Source organism: Dysidea avara, chromosome 7 (assembly GCF_963678975.1).
Source record: "Dysidea avara chromosome 7, odDysAvar1.4, whole genome shotgun sequence".
NCBI classification, from domain to species: Eukaryota; Metazoa; Porifera; class Demospongiae; order Dictyoceratida; family Dysideidae; genus Dysidea; species Dysidea avara.
This window is the reverse complement of record NC_089278.1, coordinates 17,335,461-17,350,940: the sequence shown is the minus strand read 5'-3', so window position 1 is coordinate 17,350,940 and position 15,480 is coordinate 17,335,461. Positions and strand designations below refer to the sequence as shown.

The 15,480-nt window shown below is 37.3% G+C and overlaps 1 protein-coding gene across 1 annotated transcript in view; it reads right to left on the bottom strand.

The window, feature by feature from the left end:
- Nucleotides 1–310: 310 nt before the first annotated feature.
- LOC136261075 (uncharacterized) overlaps nt 311–15,480 on the bottom strand; it is a 38,877-nt gene continuing 23,707 nt past the window's right edge. The window contains exons 4-8 of the mRNA XM_066055041.1: nt 10,971–11,288; nt 8,509–8,832; nt 7,008–7,325; nt 3,386–3,709; nt 311–822 (exon numbers count right to left, since the gene is read on the bottom strand). Coding sequence (XP_065911113.1) covers nt 311–822; nt 3,386–3,709; nt 7,008–7,325; nt 8,509–8,832; nt 10,971–11,288 — 1,796 coding nt within the window. The remainder of the gene's footprint in view (nt 823–3,385; nt 3,710–7,007; nt 7,326–8,508; nt 8,833–10,970; nt 11,289–15,480) is intronic.

The window sequence follows — 15,480 nt, the reverse complement described above, 5'->3', positions numbered from 1 at the left end:
AGACCAAGATGAAAAGAGCTCCACCCCCAACAAGGCTTCGGAAATTAATAGACAAGTGCCTAGTGTTATTGTAACACCCCATAACTGTACATCTAACACTCTAGGGGTGTACCCATAGCACCTTTGGAGTGCTGCCTGACACTCTAGGGGTGTACCCATAGCTCTTTAGCAGTGCTGCCTGACACTCTAGGGGTGTACCCATAGCTCTCCAGCAGTGCTGCCTGACACTCTAGGGGTGTACCCATAACACCTTTACATAGCACCCCAGGGTGCTATATTTAAACATGCAACTGAGCACCCTTAAAAGGTGCTAGTACAACACCCATATCTTAACAGTGTGGGTAGCACTGGTAATATAGGTAGCACTGGTAAAATGGGTAGCATGGGTAGCACCGGCAACATGGGTAGCACCGGCAACATGGATAGCACTGGTAACATGTGCAGCACCGGTAACATGGATAGCACTGGCAATATGGGTAGCACTGGCAACATGGATAGCACTGGTAACATAGGTTGCACTGGTAACATGGGTAGTACTGGTAACATGTGTAGCACTGGCAACATGGGTAGCACTGGTAAAATGGGTAGCACTGGTAGCATGGGAAGCACCGGCAACATGGATAGCACTGGTAACATGGGTAGCACTGGTAGCATGGGCAGCACGGGTAACATGGATAGCACTGGTAACATGGGCAGCACTGGCAACATGGGTTGCACTGGTAACATGGGTAGCACTGGTAACATGGGTAGCATGGATAGCACTGGCGACATGGGTAGCAATGGTATCATGGGCAGCACTGGTAACATGAGTAGCACTGGTAACTTGGGTAGCACTGGTTACATGGATAGCACTGGCAACATGGGAATATAGTAGGTAAGTTGGATACGCCATGCACAGTATCATGAGTGAAGTCGACATAGGTAATACAAGTGTTATCAAGTAGGAATTATGACCAATGATTATTGTATTGTAATGCAGTAATATGTACCCACGCTACCAGTGCCCATGTTACCAGTGCTACCCACTATCCACTCATGCTAAGGTTGGTAGTTTACTTTATAACTCGCCTCCCCAGCTGCAGGGAGCCTACTAATTACCACAACATTCTATATGTTTGTGCATACAATTGTGCAATGTTATGTTTTCAAACATTATTATTTCATTGTATATTATCTTTATTGCTTTAGTGGGAATACCAACATATCACATATTTGAAAGTGCAGTTCTACCGGAATGGACATGAGTGTACCAATAATTCAGGATCTTGCTAAGACGAAAAGCAAATACCACATGGCTATATTGATAGTGTGATATTGTGATATTCAATCACAATAGTGATAGCAATACATTACTACTATGATAGTAAAGATAAGCACTAGTGTGGATAGGTACTGGTGTGGCATGCTTTTATCAGCAGTCTCATGTCTGTGCTTTCATCTAAGTGCATACAAATTACTGCTACGGTAAAAAATAGACTGCTAAAAGAAGCAGTTAAGACAAAAAAAAATTATTACAACTGCCATCTTTATAATTATTTAAAAAGTGGACCAATCTTGGTGGGAGTGTTCATAAAATAAAAATAAATAAAAGTCACCTTCCACTTGGTAAAGTAACTGACCAACCATCGGGATGCAATTATAGGGGATTGAAAATTCTTGAGTAACGTGCTAATAGTTATGCACTTGAAAGAAAAAGCCAACAAACAGAATGGCTACACATTCAGTAATCATTATGTGGATGGAGCCCCACATAACAACAGCTAATAGTTCACATGCATTTCAATATTATAGAGATTTAGTTGTACATTAGACTAAGTACATACGTATGCCAACACTTAGCCACCCACAATGCAGTAGTGAATGTTTAGTTGGTGTATCATGGGAGCAAAATGCTTTTATTAAAAAAGACATGTAGCACAATGCTAAAATCTTGAAACAGTGTCTTTAGTTAAATACCCCCACCTCACTTTTAATCTACCACTGGGTCCATAGCACATTTTATGCTCTGTGTAAGGATACATCTTTGGTGCCCCTCAGTACTACCTTAATCATCATAAGTTAAGCACTTGTATCAAATGGGTTCACAATGTGATTATAGGCTACATCTCATGCCCAGGTTTGAGTAATTGGTTAACAACACCTTTCTTGTATACTAAGCAACTCCAAAAAAGTATCGCTGGCAGAGTTGTAACATTGTAACTGCTTTTAAGGCTTACAACAACCTAAAATATATTTCAACCATGAAGACTATGCTGAGTGCTGCTTCATACATAATGTTATTTCAACTACAACTCAAGAGTGCTCTCCCCTCTTCCTTTAAGATGGTGAATCTGAACTTGTTTGTGCCTCTCCCCTTGTCTCCTTCACCCCCTGTTTATATGCCTCGTTAATAATTATTCATAAGAGCATGAAATATTGTTACAGGATCATAATGCTTGGGTGAAAAGACAGTTCAGTAAGCGGTTGTGTGCCCTAAAGTCAAATACTAGGGCATACTACTATGCTGGTACAATAGCCGTTCGTACTTGTTAACCAGTACCGGTACAATATCCACTATGTAAAAGGAAAGAGCTTTTCTTGTGTTCAGAACTTCATTATAACTTGTTATTTGATAAGTTGGCATTTGTGGTTTATTGGAATTTGTTGTAATAACTCATTGGCGTGCACAACTTCTACACTGCATTGAAAATAGTGATATTCTGGGATACACGATAGTCAGATCTCTACCAAACTTTTGGTGGGCCATCAGTGATAACTTTGCAAACTTTTAGCACATGGAATTATAATTGTTGTGATCCAGCATGAAGTTATAAGGCCCGGAAGTCAAAGTTTGCTTGCGGGCACTCACAGTTTGTTTCATAACTCAAGAAAGAAGAAGTTAAATCCATGCGCTAAGTTTCCACAAGTTGGTTGAAGAACCTTCACAACGAATTTGTTGCCTGTACAAGCAGCTGGTGTCATGGAATAAGAAAAATGTATGGGTTAATTTTGAGTGACAACAGCATGTGAATGAAACAAGGTACAATCTTATAATTTGGCCCATGTACAGTAGAAAGTTGGGTCAATCTTTCCTGTAGCTTCCTTTTAGCCTGTATCAAAGGTGAAAAGAACAACATTTGTGTGGTTTTAAAAATCTGCTAGCACCCTTAAAGAAATACATATGGAAAAACTTTTGATTGCTAAAAGCTGGTTTGTTTTCTGTTTTCGTGAGAATAAAATCTTTATTATATTTAAATATTATCATGTCATTGATTGTAAGGATTTACTTTATGGTTAGATTAAAAATAGTGAAACACTGCTGAGGCACAATTTTTCACTACAGTTACGTAAATTTAGTTGTATAAAACTGAACTATGTGTATTGCACATATACTGTACGTACATACCAGCTAATGTTTGAATTTCAAATGAAGATGACTTATTAGTTTCAAGTATCATCACAAAACATATGTACACTCCTGCATCATCCTCAAACAAGGAGGTAAAGTGAAGACTTCTATTATAAGTGTTATCACTGGATGTGATTTGACTGATAGTCACACTGCTAGTATTGATTACTGAATCTCCTCCAGATCCCATCCAACTGATGTTTACTAAACTGGGCTCCACTCCATCAACTGTATCAACTATACACTGGACAAGTAGGGGATCACCAACCATAGCTCCTTGTACTGTACCACTTGGTGATGTTGTGATTGTGGGAGGAGGAACTGTATGTATAATAGAAAATTAGTACTAAAGTTTCAAGACAAGCAAAAAGTGCTTTGCTTGATAATACACATCACCATATGTTGAACACCGCCTGGGATAATGTGAATAAACATATAAGACCATATTGAGAAACCCAACAGTTTATATGTACGCATACAAAAGATGAGGGTTCTAATTCACATTTAGTAACTGGCACATGAAGTGATTTTTTGCTGCAGCAAAATATGGTATACTTGCCATCTTATGTATTCAGAGCTCCTAGAAGCGTTTATTTTAACCTGGAGGATACTGTTAATACTCTTGTCCATCTTGAACCCTAGCTGGAGCTCACCTTGCCACCCTCCCCACCGTGGACATCTGTGATTCAACCACACTTGTGGAAAAATCTGTATAAAATGGCATGGTTGTAGAGGCTGTTTTCTTGTACCCTAGGTTCTCTAAAATATGAATGGATTTAAATAGTTAATAAATGAAATTTTTAGTCATGTATGTAGCTGCCAAAATTGGCTTGCAATTTTATCATTTATAAATTATCTACAAATGCACATTGTGTCCAAAAGCTGTTGTCATAAAATTAAGCTACTAATACAATTATCACAGCAAAAATAGTGTTCCAATACTACATATTCTAACCCCATCTTTATTCAGTATTGGAACAACTATTTTAAAAAACTCCCTATAACAAAACAAAACGAACCTGAAATCTATAAATGACTCTAATGTTATTCACTATTGGGGACTGTGGTCTGTTTTTGTTTGAGCCAAGGTAGAATTTTTGGACTATTAGTTCCAACACCAAAATGTAGACGGAATAAATACAGTCAGTATTTGTGTATGAATTATGCTGTGTATGTACATCACTTTGACACCTGAGATCAAAGGAAACTACAGAGTTATATTTCATTTATTGCCCTGACCACATGACAATACCATGATATTCTGTGGTTAGGACAATATCATGATATAAATTCCTTTGATGCTGAGGCAGTACAAAGCATTAGACCCTTTGATTCTAGTAGTGTAATTAAACTTAAAAAAATAAATTTAAATGAAGTAGAGTTCCAGCAACAAAAAGTAGTATAGTGAATTAAGAGATGATAGTAGCTATGATTGATAATCTCTACTTGGCATTGTGGGAAAATCCCTAAATTGACATGTTTTTCCACATTGCTACAATGCTAAGTAGAGATTTTCCCTCATACAGTAGCTATCATCATCCCTTGTTTCACTATGTTTTATTGTTGGAGCCTATTTCATTTTTAAAATCATTAACTTTTTATTACACTAGTTTATAAATACTTTTGTTAGAGCATAGCTATAAAAGTCATGTGTGGTTGTGACTGTTGCATTAGAATACCTCAATCTCACTACAGTACTACACGGTAGATTAAGTTAGGAGGTGTGGTACAATACCTTGTTTTCTACAAGGCTAGATCATTGAGGGGCATGGCCTTAGCACTCACTGAATATTAGAGGTATAGTAGCATGTTCTGATGATATTTAAGGGGGCATGGCCCATTGGAATTGTTTTATAAGCACAGCGTAGCTGCTACCTGATACCATCAAGGATACTACAGTCTGTTAAAGCATCTCAGTTAGTCTTGTGGCTTCTAAATATGTGACCGGATTTGGGAAAGAGGTCTTCCACACACATCCAATTCTATGAACTTGGAAGACCATAAATTTTGTGTTCAAGTAACATACAGTATAAACCTGCAATATTCTCCATTCATTAAGCTATGTTGGTACTCACTGCTGACCAAATTTCAAGTCATTAGCTTTTTCCAATCTGAAGTTATGGATTGTCAAAGTTGGTAAATTGGATGTGTGTGGAAGACCCCTTTTTATAAATCCAGTCACATATGCTCCTTTATGGAAAGTGTCAATATGGAAAATCAACGCATTGCTGGCCTTGGTATATGGTTTCCTAGCATGAAAAATACAATTATTCAATTGAAGATAAAAGGAATGGCATAGCACAGAGGGCAGGCAGAGATTCATTGGAACCACAAAAGGTACATCCCACCAATGAGTTTGATATTGTGGCATAAAATTGTGGCCATGCACTTCTTTTTTAGGCAGTAAGGGAGGTAGACGGGTTTTGATGATTTCTATATCTGATAGCCTGTAAGTGGTTTCTTGTTTCTAATGCTGTATTTGATATTGATTGGAGTAAGACTATTCAAGATGATACTCATTACATATGACATTGACATTACAATGATGGTTTTTAGATGCAGTGTTTCTATCATCACTTTAAAGGGAACCCTTCTAAACACAGTACTACCATACTGTTTGATATATTCAACTGCTTAAGTTTTACACTGTGCTTTTCTATGCTGTTTCAGTTAGCATATATTCTAATATATTAACGTAATTAGGCTAAGTGTTCTCTTGAAGGAATAAGCATTTGTGTGACTTGGCATTCATTGTTTAGTCCTCACTAATCATTTTCACAATGTGGGGATTGTTCTTATACACAGCACATTTCAGCCGTGTGAAAGATCGTTCAGATGCACTCAAGGTCAATAACCTGACTCTTAAACACTTACCTTAACATCTTAGTCTATTTTAAGCATCCTTAATGGGGTTATAATTAAAATGAGTGAAGCCCACAATTGCTTGTTTAGAAAAGCATTGTATACAGTAGTGATGCACCGATACCGATACTAGTATCGGTATCGGCCCTATTTTGGCGGTATCGGACTTGTATCGGTAAAGCTATAAATGCCCGATACCAACCGATACTTTGAATGACGTCATTTAATTACTTATCAAGATGGCGGTGTACATAGCGCATTGAACGGAGTTGAGCAAAAGCTGATATAAGCCATGAATTCCTTAAAAGAAGCCAGCTGCTAGCATTATTAGTACAGTGGAAACTGAAGTAAGCCACGAAATAAGATTCATTGAAACCATAAACTATTATCTTCCCGTAATTGATAGCCACAAAACCAGCAAACTGCAGTTAATGAGAGTAGCGAATGAGTTTAGTAAGCTAAATCACTAGCTGTTTCTTGTGAGAAATGCCTGTGGGGCAAAGTATCGGTATCAGATCGGTATCGGCCATTTCTGGCCTCAAATGTATCGGTATTGGATCGGTAGTGAAAAAGTGGTATCGGTGCATCACTAGTATACAGACTGTATAGTGCATGAATAATGTTTTGCAAGTACCATAGCCCATGCACAATTGATGTTTAAATAACACTAATGGAGAGAATGTATTTTCACCTATTTGGTGAGCACACCCAAGTGATGATATAACTTTTACATATCAATATCACAAGTAATACTCACCAGTCACATCCAGTGTGATGCTATTGTTAGTTGTCACTGTTGTGTTAGAATTGATCACCACCTCACACTGGTATACTTTATCATCATCAGATGTTGTTAGTAGTGATATAGTATAAATGTCTGTGTACACTGCAGTACTGCTTGTCATTAAGCTAATATTAACTCCTTCCACTCTCTCTAGTTTTGTACCATCACTGCTCCACACAATGTCCACACTACTGCTGATGCCTCTCACAGTAGTCACATTACATTCCAGAGTTAATGGCTGACCAATTATCTGATTACTAGGGGCAGTCACAGTGACAGTAGGAGTGGGAACTGTAAGAATAATATTATTAATTCATAGCTTTGGATAATTTATTGCATGCATTTTCCCAATAAAGACACAAATAAAAGTTGTAACAGATACATGAGGTTTGTATCTGGTTTGTGAACATGGTGTCTATGTGTGTTTGTGTGTGTGTGTGTGGGTGTATGTGAGCGTGCATGTGTGTATGTGTGCAAGGGCAGCTCCAGGATTTTTGGAGACTGGTTTCTGATCACTGAGAGCATAGTTAGACTTTTGGTGAAGACCAAAAAAGGTAACTGCATGCTGAGAATAGCTGCCCTCCACTAAATATCACTGATAAAGCACATAAAAATCCTTAATTATACCTACATAGCTCTCTGCTCTGACCACTGTGACTGTGCTATTAGAGTATCTCAATCTGAACGTGACCGGTTTCCGGAAACGTCAGAAACCTCCCTAGAGCCACAACTGGTGTATGTGTATGTGTGCATGTGCGTGCGTGCGTGCGCGTGTGTGTATGTGTGTATGAAAGGCACTTACTTGTAGTAGAGAGAAAGTTATTGGTTTATATGCTGGTAGTTATTGAGCTTGGGCTTCACAATAATTATTGTTTAATGTATTGATGCCAAAGTGTTATCAACACTACTCTGGACTAAATATTGTGTTCGTATGTTGAGCACATAACTTCATTGCGATGGATTTGTAAAGAGCAGTCCTACTGTTTTTGTTTGCTAGTACATTAGAAAATTAAGTGTCTTTGTATGATGATGGCTGGTGCCAACTATAAACTGTGCTTTTAAAACCATTTTCAAATTTGTCATTTCCATAAATAAGGATAGCCATTACTGAGCAGTGTTGTGAACTATAATCATGTTGCCTTCATTATTTCAAAACAATGGCGTATTCATGGTTTGTGGTGGTTTTACCTATGGCGATGTGGTGTATGGGTTACTTTTGATGATCTTTGTGCTAAAAAAACTTAATAAGCAGTCAGAGTGTTATAGATGATACATAACACAACTGATTTGTAACACACTTATGGTAGCTTTTGATCAACACACACACACACACACACACACACACACACACACACACACACACACACACACACACACACACACACACACTATACTATAAATTTATTTTACATACAGTCACATGATGTACAGGTGCTGCATGTCACCAATACAACATGAATATGTTAATTCTTACCAACAAGGGATTGTAGTTCAAAAGAGCTTGATCTATTGTTTTCAAATATTAATACACTACATGTATATATTCCTGCATCATCCTCAAACAGTTTGGTAAAGATCAGACTTCTATTATAAGTGTTATCACTGGATGTGGTATGACTGACAGTCACACTGCTAGTATTCACTATTAAATCTCCTCCAGGTCCCATCCAACTGATGTTTACTAAACTGGACTCCACTCCATCAACTGTATCAACCATACACTGGACAAGTAGGGGATCACCAACCACAGCTCCTTGTACTGTACCACTTGGTGATGTGGTGATGGTGGTAGGAGGAACTGTATGTATGTATGTATGTATGTAAGAATTAGTACAATTGCCATGATATGTAAGTGTGCAAGAAGACCAGATATGCATTTACAAATCTTGGTTATATATCACTACATTTTTACTTAAATATTGAGCTAAATATACATATAATAACTATCACTTGATTTACAAATCTCACTAGCAGTTCTCAGTGAAATAACTATCCTATAACAAAAACAGCCTTGGGGCTGTAAAAAAAGGCACTGCCAAGCAAAGTAGGATCAATCAAACAAGCTTATTCAACATGACTGCTAAGAACAAGGACTGATATCAAATTGCGGCCAAGCAGATTGGAATGTTACCAAGATCAATCTGTAAAACAACCGGTAAGAACAAGTCAAGTTGCGGCCAAGTGAATGCCATTCTCTTTGTATCTAGCTATAGCTATGTAATAAAACTAGAACAAATACACATGCAACTGTTGTTAAATTGTCATTTGGCCGCTTTTAAAATCGCATGCTACAAAAAAAGCAGCCAAACGACAATTTAATAACATTTGCATGTGTATTTGCTCTAGTTTTATTATATACTGTAGCTATAGCTAGGTAAAAAGAGAATGGGTAATGCTATATTCACTTGGTCACAACTTGATATCAGTCCTTGTTCTTACCAGTTATGTTGAATAAGCTTGTTTGATTGATCCTACTTTACTTGGTAGTGCCCTTTTTTACAGCTCCATGGCTGTTTTTGTTTTAGGATATCACACATTTTTGTTACTGAGTAATATCAATCAAGACAAAAAAAATTAATGCATAAGGTAATAGTTTCATACAAGCCACCTTTGGTTGTCACAACAGCTTCAACAGTTATTGTGTGTATTACATCATAGCTTGGGACATGAAGTGGCAAAACCAAAAAAATGTAGTTTGGTACAAGTAGGCAGGTACTTGTCGGTGTTGCAACCTAAGGTATGGCTTCTGGGCACCATTAAAACCATCAGTGAACAGATTGAGTAAAAGCCATTTCTGAGAATGTGCCCCAAACTTCTTATTATACTGGATTATCCCTTGAAATGCACAAATAAAGCCGTATTGTGGACTGCATTAACTACTTCAGACCCTGATTATTAAATAACAACTGAATAACAAACACTTAGCTACAAGAATAGCATATGATAGCAAGTTCACCGAGTTCACCACACTGATTCACTTAGCGTTGACTGCAAATAAATGGCCGAATTCACCGAGTTCACCGACTGTAAATAAATGCTACTGTAGTTAGGGGTGTTATAAATTTAAGATAGGGTTCTAAAAGATCGCAAAATAAATCAACAATTAGCGTAGGTGACGTTATTATCTTATGAGCACGCTTATGGAAATTACCTCACCATTTCCCAGAAAAATGGCAGGTCATAATCAAGTGAAACTACTCCATATGTGACTGAATTTTGGAAAATCACCCTTATGGGCGCATTTGACACATCAAATATTTAGCTCATTATAAGTTAAATTCCTACCCAATTAAGCATAGAATAAACCATAGATACCCTGAATTACAAGAAAATTTTTAGACATATTTGAAAAGTGCTTTCTGCTAGTAACAGCATCATGCTACTTTCAAAAATTCTAATTGTTTCAGGCACGACCATAAGGGTGATTTTCCAAAATTCAGTCACATAATTATGTTGAATTACATATCAAAGATTGTCCCATGAAGCGCAAGAGTGAATGAACCAAACTTTGAGAAAATTGCTTGTGGTGGCTCTTGCAAGAGAGGTAGAGTTCCAAGATTTGTACTGAAGAAACTTAACTAGCCAAAGAACTTGTGATAGTAAATCCAAGGCTGTGGAACTAACACAGTCTAAGATATAAGCGTCAAAAATGGATGGTTCGTGCTAACGAGTATGTGAAGGAGAAGAATACGACGTTTTCAGCAAAATTTCATGCGACGTTACTGAGATATGACAGGGATACTTACTTAGTAATACGCTTAATAACAATATACCAAAGTATTGTGGGTTTTTTTTTCAAAAGACTAGTTTCAAAGGTAGATTTTAGGTGTGCATTCTATTAGAGTTAGTCATTCATATAAATAACTCAAGGTAGTCACATGCCCTACTTTCCTTGGCCGCGCAACTCACTACCGTGAGTCTTGATTTATTACTCACCAGTCACATCCAGTGTAATACTATTGTTAGTTGTCACTGTTGTGTTAGAATTGATCACCACCTCACACTGGTGTACTTTATCATCATCAGATGTTGTTAGTAGTGATATAGTATAAGTGTCTGTGTACACTGTAGTACTGCTTGTCATTGAGCTAATATTAACTCCTTCTACTCTCTCTAGTTCTGTACCATCACTACTCCACACAATGTCCACTCTACTGGTGATACCTCTCACAGTAGTCACATTACATTCCAGAGTAAATGACTGACCAACTGTCTGATTACTGGGGGTAGTAACAGTGATGGTAGGAGTGGGAACTGTAAAAATAATTTTATTATAATTATATCAGCGCAGGAAAAGAATCCTTTTGGAAAGCAGCTAAGTACTACTTGCTTATCATTATCAAATCAAAAACAGCCCAGCTGTAAAAAAGGGTGCAGCCTCCAAACAAGCCAGGGTGAACAAACATGTGAAATCCAAGGTGGCAGCCAAGAAATGGCTGTGATGGTAGGTTAATAGCAAAAAAAGTAATAATGACAATTCAGGTGAATTTGGTGCTGAATCCTATAGTGAAACTTGGAGGAGGCAATGCAAATTCACCTGAATTGTCGATATTAAATTTTTTGCCATTAACCTACCATTACAGCCATTTCTTGTCCGCCACCTCGGATTTCACATTTTTTTCACCCTGGGTTTTTTGGAAGCTGCACCCTTTTTTTATAGCTGGGCTGTTTTTGATTAGATAGTATTGTCTTTATGACAAACTAGTTTAAAGATGAGGATAGGTTGTTCAGCAAATGCATTTGCTGAACAACCTACCCTTGCATCTTTAAACTAGCTTGTCATAAAGACAATACTAAATCTTTCACATTGCTGGAAACTTTAAAAGGTGCTGGCATTCAATATGTACAAACTTGCCAAATGAAAATCAGTAAATGGTACTGTAAGTTAACTTTTGCAGGATGTGCATGTGAAATTTGAGTAGTCTTCTTTATGGGTCAAATATTAAGTCATTTCCAAACTGCATGGTGTGCATGAGCTATAGCTTGAGCCAAAATTTGTATATTGTTAACTAGTCCAAATGCCTGTTGATGCATTAACCAAAGCGTGGTTGTGAACATGCATCTTAAACATTGGTAGTAACAACCACTAACTGGGCTAAGAAGACTACTCAAATTGCACACATGCAAAAGTTAACTTTCAATGCCATTTACTAATTCATTTGACAAGTCTGTACATATTGAATGCCAAATATAATTCAATGAAAATAGGAAAACTATGTAAGTGCATTTCATTCCATATTCAAGTGTATGATATCCCATAAATGTACTGTACTGGGGTTACTTGATGGCCATTATGTTTTCAACCAACACATATTTAGGTTTGGTGGGCACCCCTTCTAATATTGATAAGTACATCATAAAAGAACTTGTGTAACAAAAATGGTGCTTTATCCATCCTGTAACAATAATTTTGCTAAGATACCTCACTATATAAAGTAGCTATATATTTGACAACAATTTGCAGTGGAGAGCTCAGGTGAATAATATGTGTTAAAAGATATCATACTATTTATGCATGCTCAACATATACCGCAAGTCAGTAATGTCTGAAATACTGAAGATGCTAAGTGAGTCCCTGATTCTACCCAGAATTGACATGCACTACCTGCATGGGGACCACTCCATAATAAATTACAAGTGGCACATCTTCAGCGCTTACAAAATAGAGCCATTCATATCAAAAAGTGCTTGAGGAAATATGATCATGTCTCTTCACATCGTCTTGGCTACCAATTCCCTATCAGATTATGTTCAAATCATCATAATTATGTCATACACATTACAATAGCAAACCGTGTTTACTTTTTAATCCACCCATCATGTTTGGACCCCAACACAACTATAACACACACTGTAAAGACAGTTTTGCCAACCTGATAAATTGCCATCTATCAAGTACCAAGAAGTACTTCCAGTCATCTACTTCTGCATGGTGGAATTCATTAACTACCACTGTTCTAGTGAATTGTAACTATAATTCTTTTATATCCTCCGCAAAGGGCTTTTATCTTAAGGAATCAATGTAACATTTTGTAATTACCTCTCTTTTTATGTTTGCCTGTTTTTGTGTGTTGTTGTCATCCATTGAGGAGGGCCATGTGTATAAACATGTTGTAATTAAGCAGCGATTCTAGGATGGAGACTATGCATGTGTAAGCCATGAATCTGGTCTGATCCTGGTGCTTTCCAGTTTTTAAGTGAAGAAGACAGAAATACTATACGAGTCCCAATCTCTAGAGCCGTTTCAGTCAGATAGGTCATCTGGACATTTTGATCACTATTTAAACAAGCCATTACATGGATTTTATGAATGTTTCTGTAATAATGTGTGGGATAGTGGTATGAGCTCCTATTGGCTGGCCAAGGGAGATCTCTCCATTGAATCTGAAGGATTTCTTGTTGCTACTAGGGAACAGGTGTTGTCTACCAATGCAATCATTCATTTGCATAATCATGATGTTTCACCATTATGCAGACTTGTGCTGATCACCTTGAGACTGTACAGCATTTGGTTTCTGGATGCTCACAATTGGCAAGCCACCAATATTAAATGAGACATGATCATGTTGCTTGCTATACACATTGACTTCTTTGTAAAAAGTATGGATAGGACTGTGACTGCAAGTGGTGGAAACATGTACCAGCCACAGTTGTTGAAACCAATTCAGTTAAAATTTTTTAGGACTTTAACATATACTGTGACAGAGTTATTGGTGCCTGGAGACCAGACATCACTATTTTGATAAAGTGAAAAAGGAGGTATCATTTGTAGACATCTCAGTTCCTACTGATAAAAGAGTTAACAAGAAAGAAATTGAGAAGATTTCGAAGTACAGAGATTTAAGAATTGAAGTTGAGCGCCTATGGAATATGAGAACTAGTGTTGTTCCTATAGTTGTTGCAGAAGATGTTGGTTAAAAGACTTGATTTGCCAGAATTGAATTGGTATCTACTTCAAAAGTCTGCTCTGTTGGGAGCTCTTAGACAAGTTCTTCAGCTTTCAGGTGCAGGGTGCACCCAAGCTGATTGACTGATTTTGTAATGGTTTAATCACTATTATATATCCAGTATGTTGCTGTGTTTTTATTATTTTTATTATACAACCAAGTAATAAAAATAATAAGAAATTCGGTTAAAATTATGTCATAAATAATAAATTAATAAATAATTAAATAATTAACGTTCTCAATAACTACAAGGTCTAGAGACATGAACTAAGTGGGGATAGATTCGCCTGTGAATGAAGGCACAACCATATAATAAGTGCGCCTGTTTGTGCTGATGACTTGACCATATATGTGTAATTCTATATAATGCCCAGTACCACACCCTTGCTTAATTACAGATTGCATGAAGGAGAAGATTAGTAAATGTCCATGGAGTGATTGCAGGAGAACCAGAGGCCACTTTACACGTAAACAACAAGATTAAAAGTATGTTTAAATGTTTGTAACTGTGTATTTTGTATGCAGGATATGTACTTCAGGCGTCAGTGAACAACCAGCTGGGATACCAGCTGATGCGCTCGTAAACAACCAGCTGATGCAACAAGGTAATGAGTATGTTTCAATGTAATACTTGTATTGTACATCTTCCTTCACCTGGCTTGCTAGCTGGAATTATTTTCTACCTGGCTTAACTACTACTCTACTGTGAGTCCGTAATAAACAAGAAGATGCATTGCTGCATATACAACAATGTGTAACTATCTCCTGTATGTTGTGCATGGCTGTATGCATAATATTGTAGACTGTCATCACTGTGCCAACTAGTGCCAATGCCACACTGCTGATATACTGGCACATCACCAGTGGCCTCTAGTTACAACAGAGTCTATATTGTGCCATATTGGCTTGATTGGGATCATTTGCCAATTGTGCCTTCACCACGTCCCTTGTTGTGCATAGCCTCACTTCACTGCTGAGTCATCTTCAGAGACATGTCACACCTACAATACAAACTTTCAATACTTGACTTGGTTTTTGTGTAAGTTGTGTTTTAGTATTGTGGTTTTCTGATGCCAGTTAAACTCCCTTGCCTGTGTACGTATGCATATGTGTCATTTCTACCAACACACACACTGCTCTGAGTGCTGGCTATGGCACTGTTTATACTTGCCCAATGGGTAGGTTGCAACGTTGGTGTATGTACTTGTTTGTATGTGACCCGGTCCTAGATAATAATAATAATAATAATTTAAATAATAATAATAATTATACAACCAAGTACTAAGAATAATAAGAAATGCGGTTAAAATTATGTCATAAATAAATAATTAATAATTAATGTTCTCAAAAACTATGAGGCCTAGAGACATGAACTAACCGGGGATAGATTCACCTGCGAACAAACGCACAACCCTTTAATCGTTTTACCTGTTCATGCTGATGACTTAAATGTACGTGTAATTCTATATAACACCCAGTACCACACCCATGCTTTAATT